The sequence below is a fragment of the Poromitra crassiceps genome, assembly GCF_964638095.1.
Source record: "Poromitra crassiceps genome assembly, chromosome: 2".
Classification (NCBI taxonomy): domain Eukaryota; kingdom Metazoa; phylum Chordata; class Actinopteri; order Beryciformes; family Melamphaidae; genus Poromitra; species Poromitra crassiceps.
Genome location: NC_139624.1, coordinates 80260644 through 80279948, shown reverse-complemented (window position 1 = coordinate 80279948; position 19305 = coordinate 80260644). Strand labels below are relative to the sequence as shown.

Sequence of the window (19305 nt, the reverse complement as noted above, 5' to 3'; positions counted from 1 at the left end):
CAAAGTTGTTGTGTGGGTTCGACTTACCCGGGCAAGTCATCGAACATGCCAGTACTCATTAGCTTATTGGTCACTGCCAGCATTGGTCAGTTGGCTGTCATCTCGATGTGGATAGATGCCCAGCATTAAGGGGCACTGCTGTTCACTCTTGGTTCCAAGCATCTGTAACCCTCTAGGTCGCCAGGTTCTGTTGCAGAATCATGGAAATGAATGACTATGGTATTTTTTGCATGGAATGCTCAATGATGGCAATGGCCGTTGCCCCTCCCCCTCCCCCCGCTTTCAACCTGCCCTTACAATTTCTGTGCTTTTTTGTTTGTTTTACTGACACGCCCCCCTCAGTGTTGTGTGAATCTGATGAGCTTCTCTGAGCTGAGCTGAATGCTGAGCTGTAACAACTGTGTGCATGCTTACATTTCTGAAAAGCTCTGGAGTTGTTATTGAGAGGGGTCCATCTTTCTTGTTATTATTGTGCATGCCAACAAGAACTTTTAACCTTTCTATTAATTACCTACCTGTCTATCTACCTTCCGCCTATCTGTTGTGCCAGAGCCTAGTTGTGCCTCCTCTCTCTCTTTACACTCTTTCCTGTGGCTCCTTGCTGCGTGTGGGCCCAGACGGAGCCATTCACATACTGTCATCCACACCATCGCAAGATGCTAAAGTTCATAACCAAAGAGACAGGCCCTCTGTCTACTGCCGTATTGAGTGTACCTCAAGACATAGAATGTCTCTTATTTGGCTCCTCCTCTGTAAGCATTTTATTTGAGTTAGGCCTACTTGTGGATGTGGATTAACTTTGTTCCCCTGCGATAAATGCTTAAGAATACATGTCTCTATTTTGTATGTACAAAAAGAATAAAGAGGCATACAGTGTGCTTTGCTTAACTCTCCATTTGAGCTCCAACATACTTCCTAAACTATTCTTGGATAAAAAATAAAAAATAAACACGCTCCACAGCTCTGGTATATCAAGAATTATATTTTATATGAAACATTGCCATTGGCAAATTAATCGTGGGTAAAAAGCAGTAAAGCACTGTGGATGTTTGTTCAGAACCGTGTGTTGTTTAATCGCTGTGGGGCAGTCCAGATTCACATCTCTCCCTGTCTTACCACTGCCTTCTCTCCTGTCACTGGCTGGATTTGCATAATTATTTTCCTCCAAATGTGGCACACATAATTTTTGCATCTTTTTGGTCTGTCTTCATTGCAGTGTTAACGGGGAAAATCACATTCCATGTGCTTTTTTATGCCTCCGCCAGTGATAGCCGTGGCCGGAGGGATTATGTACCGGTACGTACTGTACATCCGATGCTTGTTAACGCGATATCTCAGGAACGCTTTGGCGGAATTTCTTCACATTTGGCTCAAATGAACGGATTCGATTTTGGTGGTCGAAGTTCAAGGTCACTGTGACCTCACGAATGCCAGTTTCATGGTCGTTAACTCGATATCTCAGGAATGCCTTGATGGAATTTCTTAAAATTTGTCTCAAATGTCCACTTGGACTCAAGGATGAACTGATTAGATTTTGGTGGTCAAAGTTCAAGGTCACTGTGACCTCATGACTGCCCATTTCATGCTCGTTAAAGTGATATCTCAGGAATCCCTTGACGGAATTTCTTCCAATTTGGCTCAAACATCCACTTGGACTTAAGGATGAACTGATTAGATTTGGGTGGTCAAAGGTCAAAGTTCAAGGTCACTGTGACCTCATGACTGTCCATTTCATGCTCGTTAAAGCGATATCTCTGGAATACCTTGACGGAATGTCTTCCAATTTGGCTCAAAAATCCACTTGGACTCAAGGATGAACTGATTAGATTTGGGTGGTCATTTGGTCAAAGATCAAAGTTCAAGGTCACTGTGACCTCACAACCATCCGGTCCATGCTTGTTAACATATCATCTCAAGGACGCCTTCAGGCAATTTCTTCTAATTTGGCTCAAACATCCAGTTGGACTCAAGGATGAACTGATTAGATTTTGGTGGTCAAAGTTCAAGGTCACTGTGATCCATCAAGGAAGGGGGGGGTAGGTAAAATAGGCCATAGCTAAGGATAGGAAGGTCGTAGGGGAGTGGCTAGGGGGTGTGGGGATGGAAAGGGGCGGGGCTAGGGAAAAGGGGCCATAACTAGGGAAAGGAAGATCGTAGGGGAGTGGCTAGGGGGTGTGGAGATGGAAAGGGGCAGGGCTAGGGAAAAGGGGCCATAACTAGGGAAAGGAAGATCGTAGGGGAGTGGCTAGGGGGTGTGGAGATGAAAGGGGCGGGGCTAGGGAAAAGGGGCCATAACTAGGGAAAGGAAGATCGTAGGGGAGTGGCTAGGGGGTGTGGAGATGGAAAGGGGCAGGGCTAGGGAAAAGGGGCCATAACTAGGGAAAGGAAGATCGTAGGGGAGTGGCTAGGGGGTGTGGAGATGAAAGGGGCGGGGCTAGGGAAAAGGGGCCATAGCTAGGGAAAGGAAGATCGTAGAGAGTCTGGATTCGAGGAGTGGGTTGGGGGATGTGGGTGGTCAGATGACAGTGTAATGAGTAAGGGGACAGGGCTGTGGAAAAGGGGCCGTAGCTAGAGATAGGGGATGTGGGTGGTTTAGGGTTATGGGTAGGACCATTTTCCATGTTGAAAATGATTAGCCGTGTTGTTGAGGTACCCCCAAACATTGCCTAAAGTGCCATAAGGCTGAATGGCCACACCACTGTGCAGTGGGCTTCAAGGTATTTGTGCTTGTATGAGTCACTCTGGACAGATATGACTGTAGACTGCAACTTGACTTGTCGGCGGAGGTATACAACCGCAAGGCGGTTATTTCTAGGTTTCCGTCTGTTTACACAGTAATAGTAAGATCAATTCTGTGTCACATAATGGAATAAAAAATAACAATCCAGCCTTTCAACTGGAGAAACAAAGCAAGCTTCTGTCTCTAAAATGACTTTACTTAAATGATTTTAGTAAAATCATGAGATAAATGAGATGAAGTAGGCCATACTGTTACTGGACACTCATAACTGTTTCTTCAGACCAGGCCTGACATACGTGTGGGATCAAATAAATTAGTCAAATGCCATAGGGAAACTATCTGACTAGTTGCCCATTTGTAGTAAAAGCAACTACATTTTCCCAACTTTTTGAACGATGATTTAGTGCGACTTAAAGATGGCTTCTTTTTCTTTTCTTTTTTTGTACCCAGTTAATTTGTCGTATTTTGTCAAAGTCTTATTAGTTAATGTGTTGAGCGTGTTTATGTTGAAGTGTTCATGGTCGATTAGGCAACAACTTTTGAATCTCATGAGGATGTGGGAGCTGGGAAGATCTTTCTTAATAGGAGTCAGGCCTAGTTAAACTTAAAAAAATAAAGTTTTAATTTGTGAGCCTGTTGGCATGTTTAGCAGTATGTAGTAGTGTCTTGAGTAGAGTCTTCAAGTCATTTTATGAAAGATGAAATAGCATAATAAATGTGTATAGCTATTTCAAAGTGACAATCAAAATAGAGGTTAACCCAAGGGACTGCTGTGTGAATATTGGATGCATGCTCTACTCTCAGTGTTGTCAGTGTTGCTTCCTATTTGCTTCCAACTGGGGTGGCATCTTTATTTTCTTCTAATATCTCTGTCTGTCTGTCTCTGTGTCCTCCGCTATGACTTTAACATAAACAGATCCCTCTTCAAACCCTTCATGCAAAAGTTACCAAAATCAAGTTGGGTTGTGTCATCCCCGTTCATGCAAAAACTACCAAAAGGGTTGTGTGTCATTTAGAAAGCCAGAGCAGGTCTTGATCTAGATGGGGACTCCCTTCATTCCTGTCTTGTCTGCTGTTATTGCTGTTGCGCTGCACTGAGCAGATATGATGCCCAGTCACAGTATGGACTTACCAGTTCCTAGAGGTACTAGCATGCTCATGCTAGGTGAAAAGTTCATATATATCGTGGTATATAAAAAAAAAAAACCCAGATGCACCCTGTCTGTATCACCTAGTAAGTATGTTTCACTGACCAGCTTTTGTTTCAGCCCTGAAGGTAAGTCCCTTTCTTCAGCATCTGTCCTTGTCAGAGATGAGTAGATCACCTCTGCTGTGTGTGTGTGTGTGTGTGTGTGTGTGTGTGTGTGTGTGTGTGTGTGTGTGTGTGTGTGTGTGTGTGTGTGTGTGTGTGTGTGTGTGTGTGTGTGTGTGTGTGTGAGACACAACACTCTCAGTTGATTCTGGCCAGGTCATCAAAGTGATCGTGGCTGTTTCCTGAAAGCTTCCTGGTGTTGACATCATCTTGATTCTGTCAAAGAAGGGATCTAAACTTTATTTTCACCACAGATGTCACCTCAATGAGGCCTGAAAAGCCCTATGAACACAATATTGAAAAGAAAACGGGAAAACATTTTGGTTTTTTTACCTCATCTTCAGATGGGGTCAATTTGACTTTGAAGATGATGTCATAGCTAAGAAACTGTGGAAACCAAGCCCTGGTCTGCTAAGCAATGACATGTATGGAAGTTGAACTGAACGCTTTCTAATCTGCATGGCTATATTGCTCCTTCAAGTAGTGGCTGGCTCTGGCTGGTTGTGTGTGTACCCAAGGCTGTGCTATGTTGCTTAGTATCTTTTGCTGGATGTCGGAGATGTATTGTCTTGGTGTATGTTCTTTCTGTGTTGTTTTGGGTGTTGATGAGATTGAGAATACACTTCACTTTTACTATATAAAAACTGATATGGGCATTGCCATTTTGACATTTGGAGTTTCTTTAGGGCCGCTGGTTAATTCATCAACCACAAAATTTGCCATCCATCACAAATTTTGTTCCAAGAAAGCCTCTTAAGTATGTGGCTATTTTTTAACCCACTTTTAAAATGTTGTGCATAGCATTTTAAATGGAAAGAATTGTAATCTGAATATCTACTGTTATATCTAGTTCACAAATTCTTTTTGTGCTCTTTTCATGAAGTCAGTTGAATTTCTTGATGTCAGTAAATGACATGCCAGTGGATCATTAGCAAATGAAATGAGAGGGTGCAGTCTAAATTTGGCCTGTGAAACTTGAATGAATAATTCTGTGCCCTGAAGGAGTAGCCTCTTTTGTTAGATCTGAAAGGAGCAGGCCTATATTCGGCGAGGACTTCATCTAATTTTAGACTTGATTTCCCCCCCACCCCAAAAGTCTCCTTCATCTTCTGAACTGCATGACAAAATATGAACCATCATAAGGTCATGTCCTCAGAAGCCCTGCGATTACGCGGGCAAATCTCCCACGACCTGTGATGATTTATGGGCTGGTGTGTGAAACTAACTCGTTCTTCCTGAGATACTGATCTGTATTTGTGTCCATGTTCCTCCTGAGATACTGATCTGTATTTGTGTCCATGTTCCTCCGCGGGTCAGATGAGGCTTCATGCTAGTCACACCCACTCCCGACCCAAGTGACTCTCTGTGTCTTGTTTTTGTCCCTTTCCTGTTTCGTTGTCTTCCTGTTCTCACCTTGTTCTTCCAGGGCCAAGGAATGTTGCCTTATTTTGCTAACTTCCGTCTGCTTGCCGAGTTTTCCACTCCATGTGTGAACCAGCGGTACGTACCTCCATACCATGACCCGGGCGGGCGTCCTAGTCAGGGTTTGGGTCAATTGATGTTTTGCTCACCCATGTTGTCTTCTTTTTTGTATGTTTCTTTTACACTCTGAATTCAAGTAGGTAATTTCCAGTTTAGAAAGCCAAATCTTATGAGCAAAGGTTTGATGATATGTTACATGTTTTGATTTGAGTCACTGTTACATCTATGGCCAAAAAGCATATGCAACCTTTTTGCATATTGTGTAATATGCAGTGTACGCCCCTTATTGTGAGGTTCCCTCAAGTGGTGCTTTGCAAAACAGACTATTGCAGCATTATGCTGAGTGGTTTCTGTGTTCATGAGAATCAATGAGATGTGACTCAAAGCCAGCTAAAGAGCAAATAGATGACGTGACTATTTGCCCTCATTCTGTGTCACAGGTGGATGAAAAGATTTGAGCAGACGAGTCAATCATGAGTCACTGTCACTATGTGTTTCAGCTGGTTCTACAAGATGAGTTGAGGTTTAAACCGGTTTATCTGAATTCAAGTTTGTAATTCTTATAAGTTCTTAATAGAATTCTTAAGAAAATAGCCATGTAGCCAAGGCTTCAAAGCAAATTGACAGTGACTTTTTGTCCCATTCGCTTATATTAGAAGATCTTTGTCACTGCAACGACTTGTCGATATACATTTATTGCCAGCTGCATCAAACAGCTGTGTCAATGCAACTCTGCCTAGTTTACCAAAAATGAATTTAATTTGCCATCACAAACAGAAACTACTGTATGTCCTGATGTGTGTCAGCTGGTTTCTTGTGAATTCATTCCAGGTCCATTCTTCCTTCTCTGCTCTGTTGTCTTGACTCTGCGTTGTGTTTCAGCTGGTTCTTTGAGGTACTGGGTTACCCCAAGTCCTCCCGACCCAACATGGCTAACGGCGTCGCCATGGCGGCCGTCTTTTTCGTGGTTCGCATCGGTGTCATGCCGGTCTACTACAGCCGCATGTACACCGTCTACGGCACCGAGGCCTTCTACCTGGTGCCCTGGGGTGGCCGTGTAGCCTGGATCAGCGCCAGCATCTGCTTGGATATCATGAACGTTATGTGGATGCACAAGATCGCCCGCGGCTGCTACAGGGTGCTGCGCTCTGCACGGCGAAGCAAAGCAGATGCACCCCAGGAGAACGGGAAGACGGATTAAGAGAGCCAGGGGACGTCAGTGGTGAAGAAACACCTCAACAGAGCCAAGGAGATGTCGCTCCCAGTGCAACAGTGGACCCCGGACCAGTCGACTCCACCCTTACCTGCCAGGCCGCTTCGGTGGCAGCCAAAATTGGGGGAAGTACTATGTTAAAGGACTGAGGATAATGAGGGATTTTCTTCTTCTTCTGAAAAGCAGGAGCAGTGCACTGAGATGCGACCTGATGGACCATTAACCCGGCCATCTCGAATCCATGAAATGGCCTCATAGCAATACTCTGTGTACGTGGCCAATTGTTTTTCTTCTCTTGAACAATGCACCACGAGTCGAAATAAGAGGTCAGTCTGGGACAATGGACTGTCATCCCAAACAGAAATGGTCAAAAAGGTTTACCGTTCTTTGTCATCCTTAACACACTTCCTGAGATAACTTTATGGACCTCTCGCTTTGATGAAGTTTTCTATTCGTATTCTTAATGCTGCCTGAATCCCTGACGAAACATGAGTTCAAGCTGATGACATAGCAAAGATTTGAAGGGGACCTCAAAGGTACTGGGTGATTCCTCAGTAGGCTGATGGTCAGTGCCATCAAATCCAAATGGCCTTTTGAGGGAGAAGGCTACTGCACCTCATTTTCCTCAGTGGATCATGAGCTCATTGCCAGGGAGTGGACTGAGACAGGATTGGATGACGTCAAGCACAGTCTCAGAGAGGAAGAAGCATGACTGAAATACATTGCTTCATCATCGCCCACCGACAGTCACTAAAGAGGGGCATCGTACGTGTCCCGGCCTCCGTGGCATTAAATGGTCAACTTGAATGAAGTAGAGCATTGGAAAATTGTATGTATAGTTTATTTTCCTTTCATCTTGCTGGGGTCCAGGCAAATGGGTTTTTAAGGATTCACACGATTAAAGAGATGGTTTTAATCAACAGGTGTGCTATTGGCTGGCATACTGTACCTTAGGATGCTGCTGAGCCAGCGGTGTGCCCACCTGCTCGAGAGGGAAACTGAATGTCAATGCTGCTGTTGTACACTGAGAAGAGTCATGCGAGGAGAAGCACTCGTTCTGCTCAAATAAATGCTGAGGCAGTTTAGACCAGTGGTTCTCAAATGGGGGTCCGCGGACCCCTAGGGGTCCGTGGCACTTTGCCAGGGGGTCCGCGAAAAGTTTTCAAGTTAATTTTTTTTTTTTTTTTTTTTAATAATTAAAAAGAAAATGCTACATGTTACTTATTCCTTCTCAAACTACTTCCTACATGGTGCTAGTCTATCAAAATATCTTGGCTGTCATTGATTGTGTTGCATAGTGGTTTTCTGGACTGTTGACAAATTGTGATATTGTAAGTCGCTTTGGACAAAACAAAAGCGTCTGCTAAATGACGTAATGTAAATGTAATGTAATAAAAAAATATATATATATATATTTTTTTGCAAAATCTTCATAGTTCAATGAAAATAGTTTATGCTTTAAATCTAAAATGGTTCATGGATTACATTCTAATAACAAACCTATCAAATTAAAAGTCAAGCACGTTACCATGGAAACAATTAAGCTTAGCCCAAAATCACAAATCAGAATGAGGGGGTCCCCGGTATATTTTCTATCTTGTAAGGGGTCCTTGGCTGAAAAACATTTGAGAACCTCTGGTTTAGACAGTTTACATCAGTTTTTTTTTTTTTTTTTACAACCTGGGATTTCACCCAATGACTGTAGAAGTCACAAAATATCACATTGCATACACAAAGATATGTTGTTGACTTGCTGTTTTAGTGGGAGGTGGGTGGCATTAGGTTTTTTAATCTGGGGTGAAACCGTGCTGACTGTCAGCATCATAGACCCAAATTGTATCCATTTGTGGGGAAGCAAAAATAAAAGCTAAATAACCCAGATTGAAGGGTGACCGCTTCAGATCCGACATCTGTACCAAAACATTACAGTGGGAGGTGTTAGCAGGATTCTGACATTCTTCTATCGATCATCTATTATTAGGCCTGATGCGGATGTTGTATTAACTTTGTCATATACACACATACTATATATGATGCCTTTTTTGGGGCGCACACTCTAAATGCAAATGTCGTACAGTGGTAACTTTATCGCTGTACGACATTTGCCAACAAGCTGCATGCTGCTACTTTCTTCAGACATTTGTGTTTTCTATGAAGGGATTTGACATTTTTGTCAGCAAACTGATTTTAGTACATGCTAGGAATCTATTTGATATTGAACTTTTTCTCAAAACATTTAATCTTTCCGATGGTAAAAGACATGTTTTGTAGCAGTGTGATGCAAAGAGTCTTTGCATCATGTGTAATACACCATGCTACCACCACTCTGCTGTCCATGTGTATGTTATTGATTCATCAGATGGATAATTCATTATATACGACTTGGGAACTTTTTTTTATATATACAGTACATCAGTCTGTCTAAGCAGTTTTAGTATTGAACAACACAGAATACACTGAGCATTGGAACAATTTCGTTCAAACGTTTTAAACAAAATTAACTGTTCAAATCAATTTATGACACAAGCTGGTTTCATAAACATGTACAGTACTTGAATTAGTGTAGTTGTATCTGTATTTATTCTATACATCAAAAGCTTATTTCAGATGGTTTGTGAGACAGAAAGGGGAAACTCCAGTCTTTAAGGTAGGCCTTGCCATGTTAAGCATTTCTTTTTGAGCTTTGTTGCCTTTTTAAAACGAGTTTTGATTGCACAGTAAATATTTTTGCTACAGCTAACTCCTCACAATACTGACAAAATGTGCTGTTTTTAATGTGCATTTTGTTGTGTGTTTTCCATTTCTGGTGCCTGCCTGTTTAATGTGATTATGAGGCCTTTGTTTGAAAAGGATAACAATTACAAAAGCCAAGTTGCTTGTTCAGGAGGGAAGTTTTAGTTTAACTTTGTGTTTCGTTAGCATTGTAATTTTAACATGTCAAAGCTTAATGTGGGTAACTGTGCCAGTACGTAGGAAGGCTATTGTGAAATGCCAACATGGCGTCACAGAATGACCGTGTCCTAATGCGTTTTAATGCGTTTCCGTGAGCATTTTCACACGAGTGCCAACCTGCAACCGATCAATTATTTTCACATTACAGTTTCCACATGCTGTGGCTAACTAAACGGACACAGTTCAGTTTGGCTTGGTACAAGTGTGAAAGACTCCTTTCAGTTACACTCACTGGTGACAATGTATTTGGAACAGGATAGACGTGGCAACTGGGTGGATGCCATCTAGGTGCTATCACTATACAGACCTGTATCTTAGATGAAAGAGTCGGGGTATAATGCCAGTGGATGTGACACCTGTCAGTGTTTCATAGAAAGACCATGTATGACACTTCTGGTAGAAACAGATGTGCAAGGTTATGCATGGAATATGGTCTTCTTCATGCACTCTCTATAACTGCATGTGGTATTGCATGGGGATTGCACTGTAAACAAAATAGCATACATGTATAAGATGTATTTTGTTTGTTTTCTTTTCTTTTATGGGTACATGTACATAATGTTTACATTAATGTATTCTTGTACTGTGCCCCCTAGGGATGCACCGTTATGAACATTTTGGCCGATACCGGTAACTGATATTAACATTGCTGTTATGGCCGATAACCGATATTTACTGATGTCGATGTGATCTGTATAGAAACAAGTTTCTATGATCATCACATTTGGGAAAAACACATGTAAACACTGTGAATTTGAAAAAGTTGTGTGTGTCGTTATTTCCAAAAGATTTGGAAAAGCCCATAAATCATAGATTCGCATTGTTTTCTCTCACTATAAACATGTTGGCCGATACCAATAACTGATATTAACATTGCTGTTATTTTGCTCATTGGACCAATACCGATATTAAATGATGACTAACATTGGACGATACAGATATGATTACCGATATATTGTGCATCTCTAGTGCCATCTAATGTAATCCACAGATGATGACAATGAGATTGTGAGAACATGATAAAAGCAGAGATATTTAGTATAATACCCATGCACAGAAATATCCGGTAAGGGAATACTTGAATACTAATCAGCACAGTATAACAATCTGGGCAGTGCAAATAAACATGACTCTTATGTGAAGTAATATGCATACCATTGTCTTTAATTTATTAATCCAAGAAAACTACACATAATACAAAGTAGGTGCCATAGGACTTGGTGCAATTACTAGCCAGTGAATGCTTTGATCTAATTTCTGCTCTGAATGTTTTATGGCAGAGAGGTTTGAGCACGGGGAGTGTTGGGTCTGTATTGTATGCCTTGCCATTTTATGAATGTATTGGAGAAGAGAAAATATTGGTCATTACATTTTCATTTATTCTTTACAATAAATGCCAAATTACCTGAAGTGTGTCGTCATTTTGAAGATGTAATTATTTTTAATACATCTGGGTATCGGATGAAGTGAGCCCATGCTATAAGAACATGATCAAAATCGCTTTAGCATCAAGGGAGGGACATGTCAACATAAGAGCATTTGAAAGTACTGCATCAGGTCACTTTTGTTTGTCTTAATTTTACTCTTATCAAAACAATTATAGACAGAATATTTTCAATGTCAATAGATATTTAGAGTAAAGTTTGCTTATAATTTTTGTGTTTGATATATTCTGATATGTTCTAATTTAAGGCCTGTACAACACTGGAAAATCTGTCCATATGTTTGCATGAAAACAAAACTTACCAGTTTATAGTGTGTGCTACTGACACTTGACTGGAGACAACCAAAAGTGTACAATTTGACATGGCTAATAGTCTGACATAGCTAATAAAACAAAAAAGCTGACAAAACACTGTTTGGATTTCGCTACCATTGATCCATATATTGTTTACACAAATTAATACATATTCTTCCTAATCCTTCACTCAAAAATGCCCTATAAAGTGCAGTTTTGAGATTCATCCCTAAAAGGTTTAGTACCAAGGACAGAATTATACATTTTTGAGCGGACAGGATCAATGCTGCCCCCTGCTGGGAAAACAAGTCTACATCATGTCTGAATTCCATTTAGTGAGTGACTGCCTTTTATTCAAACTTTTCATTTTACAATTTTTTCTGTAATAGCATTGTTGGTTTCAAATGAAGGTGAAAAGGGCAATCAAAATGTAGCCTAGATAAAACTGAGGGGGGCACAGATGAGGGATGGATCTATAGACTGCATGGCAATGTCCAGACTACTGTGGCCCTTGAAGGAAAAATGAGCAGATAGTTGTGTTCAGTAAATGGACTTGAATCAAGAAAGTCTGTTAAAGTACAATGAATTTTAGCACACTAATTTGTAAAAATGTAAGTGTGTTTGCAATTAATATAGGAACTATTAAAATTATTACTTCTGCTTTTATTGCACTTCTGTGCACTTCTTGGGACATTAATGTTTGTACCGTTGAAGCTAGCAATACCGTTCAATGTTTCAAATGTACTATTCCAATAAAACACTACTGCTACTGATATACTATTACAATTTTGAATGTATTCTGATTGAAACAACTACTACTACTAGGCTATGCTGCATAAAAGTAATGACAGAGAGATTTATTTATTTTTTATCAAAAAATTTTTTTTATTCAAAATTAAAAATGACAATAATGACAGTTAAATGTATTCAATGCATTTTGGACCTTAAGGATTTGTTTTTGTTATACCTCAAAGTGTTTTAAATTAAATTTGTGATCAGAGAAGGGATGGGGTGGGATGCAGGGGGTTGTTGTGACAGTGAGGGAAGGCAGATTGTTATTTGAATTTTTTACAGATTTTTAAACATTAAATAAACAAATGAACATGGAGTCTTAATTATAAAGATGAACAGGAAAAGGAAGATGTGCATGTGAAATTATATCAAAGTATGAATTAAATTGTGCAGTAAATATGCTTACACTAGCTTAAATCAATCATAAGGCATGCTGTCCCATTCGCCCAAAGGTCCTGTCCCAATCACCCAAATGTTACAGGGAAAAAAGTGTTTTGGGTCAGTTCACACAAAACGGCATGCCAGTGCTCCTTGGAATATGATGTAACCTTCATGCCACCTCAGAGGGTTAGGTAACATCTTCAGTATTACAGAAATGTATCATGTGTTGGGCTATTTTTTTAATTCATGGCAAGAAAGCTTCCACAAGGCGGAAATTAAAAAAAAAATCTTATTCACCCTGAATGCACCCTAACAATGATACATATCCGTAAACAAATCAGTAGGCCTGTGTTATTTGTCGGTTAGAAAGGCTACTTATTTCAGAGTAATTCAGGGCCAGAGAGATGAGATAATGCGTATTGACCAATCCCCCTCTTTCTCTGAAAGACAATTACATAAAGGGGAGTGGTTTGCCTGCAGTATATAGCAGACCGCTCCAGGGGTTCTCCACAGCTGCAGACATGGCCTTTGACTTCACCAAGAACACTGTCGAAAGGCCCGAGCCGCACAAGGCACAAGTCCAAGGTAAGTCTTTATAATAGGGTCATAAAAATGTTGCCTATCTCCAAGAGGGAAACATTTCTTCAGCAGTGAGGAGAAAAAGTAGCTTTATTTCCTTTTATTTATTTATGATTGTATTTGTTGTTGTTGTTGTTGTTGTTGTTGTTGTTGTTGTTGTTGTTGTTATATCATTATCATTGTTATTGTCTCAATGCTGTTTTTGTTTGTGTGCTGTAGGCAACCTTCCCAGCTGGCTACAAGGCACGCTGCTGCGCAATGGCCCCGGCATATTCACAGTGGGGGAAACCAGCTACAACCACTGGTTTGATGGGATGGCCATCATGCACAGCTTCACCTTCAAAGATGGTTAGAGTGCATGCGGGTGCATGATTTACACTTTTGATTGGTCACGATTGTTCTGTGGTTTTCAGCCCGACACCGTATTCTGAGTTGATTGTAACTTTTCCTGATGACTGTTGAACTAAACTCAACAGTCTATTGTATAGTGTCATTGTAGATGAATGAGCTTATTCTGTTGCAGGTGAAGTGACCTACAGGAGCCGATACCTGAGAGGTGACACCTATCAAGCGAACATGACTGCTAAGAGAATAGTTGTGTCTGAAATGGGGACAATGGCCTATCCAGACCCAAGCACGAGCTTCATTGTCAAGTAAGTTCTTTACCCAGAATTGACTGATTTACTCAGAATTAACAAAATCTCATCATACTTCATGTATGATGAGATCATGTTTCATCATGTTTCTATAGCCTACACACTTATAGTTTTGTTGGGGTATTTGTATTGTATTAATCTGCAATTTATATAATTAACATTGTTTTTGTTTATAGGGATTTATCATTGAAATGCAAGTAACGTAAAAACGTAAACCTAAAAAAAAATCGGCTTTAAAGAAAATATTTTTTCGATGTAGTTTTTAAGTTTTGGTCTGAGTGAAATGTTCTATGGTCTCTCCCGATTCTAAATATAGCTGAACCATTTGGTTTGACTAAGTAAAACTATTTTTATAAGCATTTTACGAAATGTCTATGGGAAAATAAATGTCGGATAAAAATCTCTGGTACAGTGCTGAAGCAGGAAGTACCGTAGGCGGTCACTTTGCCTCTCTATTGCATGTTGGGCTGTAAGTCATTAGCTCCTCCCTTGGATCTGATTGTGGACACTCCTCCCTGTAATGATTCTCACCTGTGTCCCTCTCCCTTGCTCCCTTGCCCATTCAGTCTGTCTGATCATATCCCGATGAAGACCGCATTGGTCGAAACGTTGATCTTTCAATAAATGTTACATTTTTGCATCGTGGCTACAAGTGTGCGACCTCCTCTCTCCACATCGATCTAGATCATTTAACAAGAATTCTCCTCCATTTTCAGGGCAATTACCTTTCTTAACCACACAGTGCCTGACTTTACTGACAACGGTGCGAGCAACATCATCAAATATGGGGACGAATATTATGCCACTTCTGAAACAAACTACATCCGCAAGATTGATCCTGTGACTCTGGAAACTCAGGAGAAGGTGATATCTTCTGATCTCTGTCATTCGCCGTGATCACCACACATCCAGATGAATGTTTAGCGCTCATGAGTTTCTGATCTGTTGTACTCAGGTGGATTATCTTAAGTACGTTTCTGTCAACGTGGTGACGTCCCATCCGCACTATGACAAGGAGGGCAACGCCTTCAACATTGGGACTTCTATAGCAGAAAGGGGCAAGACTAAATACACGCTGTTCAAAGTGCCTGCTGCTTCTGAGACAGGTACGTGAACGGCGATGCCAAGCTCTCTGTCCTGACATCTCAGGGTGTCTCTGTCCTGTCACCTCAGGATGTCTCTGTCCTGACACCTCAAAGTGTCCTGACACCTCAGGGTGTGCTCTCCCTATCAGCTGGAATACTTCAGTATCAAGTACCAGAATGAACATCAACTTTGACATGATATCATTTTTGCCAGGTCACCATTGTAAATAAGAATCTGTTCTTAATGACTTGCCTGGTTAAATAAAGGTTAAATAAAAAAAATAAAAAATAAACAACAAGTTTATGCAGATTAGAACAGGGGAAACCACTAGACAGAGTGAGTGGGTCTGCCGGTGGTGGTTCCTTCCTTTGATGCGAGTGCAATGTATTAGTACTGTACACAGTACACAAATCAATGTCACTCTTCATTTAGGCTACTCGGAGAGTGAGACATCTTGAGCACCCATGTTTTTTGCTAGCTGCAAATTTCAACATATTTGCTACAAAGAAATGCAAATTTACATCCAAATAATAACTCTAGAAAAAGTAATTTCACAATTGCATCATCAAATGGAACCTAAAAGATTATCTGTTACTGCTGGCTTGTCCGTTCAGCAAAATTCAAAAACTATCATCATCACTGAATCAACTATATGACAGTATAGGAAGTAATAAGTCCTTGTGTAACAGTAGTTGCTTGGTTATAAGTCTTTACAGTTTGACAAGTTTTCAGTTGTGTCTTTTCAAGATTCAAGACCCCATGAGTCAAACCGCATTTATTATTATGTAATAGTAGTATATTTTCTTTCTTTCTTTCTTTCTTTCTTTCTTTCTTTCTTTCTTTCTTTCTTTCTTTCGTCACCAGACAAAGCCAAGGAGGGCCCTGCGCTGAAGAATGTGGAGGTGGTATGCACGGTACCCTGCCGCTCCCTCCTCAGCCCCAGCTACTACCACAGCTTCGGCATGACGGACAACTACTTCATCTTCATCGAGCAGCCTTTCAAACTGGACATCCTCAAGATGGCCACCGCGTACATGAGGGGAGTCAACTGGGCCAACTGTCTGAAATATCACCCCGAAGACAATGTAACTGTCACTGATCCTTGTATTCTTGCTTTCTTTTGTTTCATTTACTCTGACCTTCACGATTCAACTCTTTGGGGAGACGTAGTGCAATAATCCAGTCTACCTGTTATGGTAGAAAGGCTGAATGGAGCGTGGGTTGCAAGGGATTGACATTAATTATATCTTCATGCATTAATATATAGTTTGACTATATGTTTATTCCTTGAACAGACTCTGATTCACCTGATCGACAGGAAGACGGGCAAACAGGTTGAGACAAAGTACTACACTGGAGCGATGATCGTCTACCACAGCGTGAACGCCTTCGAGGTCGACGGCCACGTGGTCGTCGACGTAATCGCCTACGACGACAACAGCCTTTATGAGATGTTCCACCTGAACAAGATGAAAGAAAACATCCAAGTCCACAATGAGAGCTACAGTAAACCGACCTACAGGAGATTTGCTCTTCCCTTGCAGTCTGACAAGGTGAGACTCGAGAAAGTACAAACAAATGTAAAGTCAACGCTGAACAAAACCGAAGCGGTTCCTCTAAAGCTCTTCCGCTGTTTGACTGGGTGTGTAGGGCACTGAGGTGGGAGAGGACCTGGTGAAGATCAAATGCACCACAGCCAGCGCTGTGAAGGAGAAAGATGGCAAGCTCATGTGCCAGGCAGAGGTGCTTTGCGAAGGTACAGTAAAACCCAAACTAACCAAACAGGCATTTGGCAATGATCCAAGTTGTCAACTGTTCAAGTCATAGTCCTCACCTGGTGTCTTGATGGGTTTACGATTTGTCCTAATGTCATAGTATTTCCAACAGCTTTTGAATTACCCAGGATCAACTATGACATCAATGGCAAGAGACACCGGTTTGTCTATGGGAGCTGTGTGGAGAACTCTGCGGTGGCAACCCAGGTGAAATTCACGATTGTTTATTACTGTTGCTAGTATTGGTGGGACCATCCATCTGTGTGCTTCACTACAGCTTTATAAATGTTATGTGGCAAAGGAGACATATTAGAAACAGACCATTGCTAACATTGGAAACAGATTCCTGCAAGAATTGTGTCACTTTTCCAGAGGTAGTAAGTAAAATTGAGAAGCACCAATTGACGTACCAAGACGGGAAACAGTTTGCTGAAGCGAGAATTACCAATTGTTTTAACAGAGACAAAAGCTGAAAATATGGATGTGTTTTATTTACCCATTTGCTTTCTTATTCAATACAGTTCAATGCAGCTTTCGCTGAAACAAAGAGGAACACAAAAATGAAATGAATGAAACCTCCAGTCTCTAAAATGTTGGGCCAGTCAGCATTGAATTTGAATTCTGTGGAAAAACCTTATTCAGTTAGATTTCTCATTGGATAGTGTCGGATAAATCTTCACAAAACTCTACCAACCAACCATTTAGCTGGGAATTCACAACAACTGTTGTTGTAAATCCTTCACTCAGTCAATCACGACTATAAAATGAATTGGGAAGGTCACTATGACCTGACTTCATTTTGGTCCTACACCCATTCAATCAAAATGTTAATGAATGTCAGTCTACTTTTAACTTTACACTGTTGAACTGAGATGTGTTTATATTCCTGCTATTATGTAGTACTGAGGTATAAGGATGGTCATAAACCCAACACCTGGCCAGACCTAGCCAGACCCAATTCCACCTAGCTAACCAAGACAGAGTTCAGCCACTTTCTTTGATTTACTGTCGTGTGTGTGTGTGTGTGTGTGTGTGTGTGTGTGTGTGTGTGTGTGTGTGTGTGTGTGTGTGTGTGTGTGTGTGTGTGTGTGTGTGTGTGTGTGTGTGTGCATGCAAAGACGTTGGTACAAAGTACTGAGCACATTTATGGCCAGACAATCTTTGGTGCCAATTAAGATAGCAGCCTTTAGCCGATGAGATATGAAAACAAACAAAAGAAACAGAATGAGGCGGAAAGAAACCAGTAGCCCAGTAGACTCTGCCCTACATTATCGCATCGTTGCCTTAATCACATTAAAATCACTTTTTGTTGTGCATGTAGTAAGTGTGTCTAGGTTGAAGACTTATATCACAGTTTATATAGGGAGACATAACATACTAAAAGGGATGTGTTACACAGCAAGTCAGTTAGGTAAATACTTGTCTACATAGGTCTTTAATCTATTTGTTTAGATCGCAAAGTTTGACACAGAAACCAGGCAGATGATCAAGTGGAGTGAGGAGAAGTGCTGGCCTATGGAGCCTGTGTTCATCCCCAGGCCCAATGGAGAGACGGAGGATGACGGTGAGAATATGTGGCTTTTGTATGTGCATTTGAAAGCATTTCTTAAACTATACAGTGACAGTACAAATTAGTCAGGAATGCCAGGGGCCGGTTGCACAAAGCACCTTAAGTTATGATTTTCCTTTAAGGTGTCCATAAAATAAAATTGGTTGCACAAAACACCCTTAGATCTTCTCCTCAAGGTTAAACATTTTAAGGAAAACGTACGCACAATATTTAATGGTGTTTTGTGCAACCAATTTTATTTTATGGACACCTTAAAGGAAAATCTTTGTGCAACCGGCACCTGCTCTTTTGCAGTTAAATGACCATGCAAATCCATCAAGATCCCTTAATGATTTCAGTCATTAAATCCACTTCAGCCATGAAGGAGGGATTTAGACACACACACACACATTAATGAAGACAATAGACCTGTATCAGTTGAGACATTAATTGGGGAAAAGGGGATACAAATCAATATACTAAGGTGTTCCTGACGTGATTATTTTGTGTTCCTACAAGTTTGTTTTGGAAATTGTGTGACTATGTTATGTTTAATGTATTTGGGACTGAAAAGGATTTAGAAAACTTGTAAACATCGGACTTACACAGATTTTCAATGTCTGCTGTGCATTCTCACAGAAGCCTTTCCGCTCCCACTTGCAGGTGTGGTTTTAACATCTGTGATCAACTCCAACCCCGGGGAGTCTGGCTTCATCCTGCTTCTGGATGGCAAAACGTTCAAGGAAGTAGCTCGAGCATACGTGAATACTGAGCTCCACAAGGACATGCACGGATTCTTCATCCCGCACGTAAATTAGTCCAATATGAAGAATAAAAATCCCTTTGCAGAACTCTCAAATATTTAAGAGAAGAAAATGGGGAAAGAGGGCTACGGCGTTCTGTCAAATCACCTTGAGAAAGGCCAGTTTGGCCGAAACATGTCGGTGGAAGCCATATTTTATTAAAGGCTTTTTAAAAATATTCTTGAAGAGTTGCCTTGGACTTCCTTTGTTCTTTCTCAAATATTTAACTTCGAAATGTCCTAATACT

At 40.9% G+C, this 19305-nt stretch overlaps 2 protein-coding genes across 2 annotated transcripts in view; both read left to right on the top strand.

The window, feature by feature from the left end:
- Window positions 1-7332, top strand: part of LOC310794154 (TLC domain-containing protein 4-B-like) — a 29091-nt gene extending 21759 nt beyond the window's left edge. The window contains exons 6-7 of the mRNA XM_083656062.1: window positions 5479-5552; window positions 6417-7332. Coding sequence (XP_083512188.1) covers window positions 5479-5552; window positions 6417-6735 — 393 coding nt within the window. The 3' untranslated portion in view covers window positions 6736-7332. The remainder of the gene's footprint in view (window positions 1-5478; window positions 5553-6416) is intronic.
- Window positions 7333-13131: 5799 nt separating this feature from the next.
- LOC310772464 (beta,beta-carotene 15,15'-dioxygenase-like) lies at window positions 13132-19073 on the top strand (the record flags this gene model as incomplete). Its single annotated transcript, XM_083632287.1, has 11 exons — window positions 13132-13195; window positions 13409-13537; window positions 13713-13842; window positions 14562-14709; window positions 14801-14951; window positions 15796-16016; window positions 16227-16484; window positions 16582-16687; window positions 16819-16913; window positions 18159-18270; window positions 18919-19073. The coding sequence occupies 11 exons, from the start codon at window positions 13132-13134 to the stop codon at window positions 19071-19073; spliced, it is 1569 nt and encodes a 522-aa protein (XP_083488413.1).
- Between the last annotated feature and the right edge of the window lie 232 nt (window positions 19074-19305).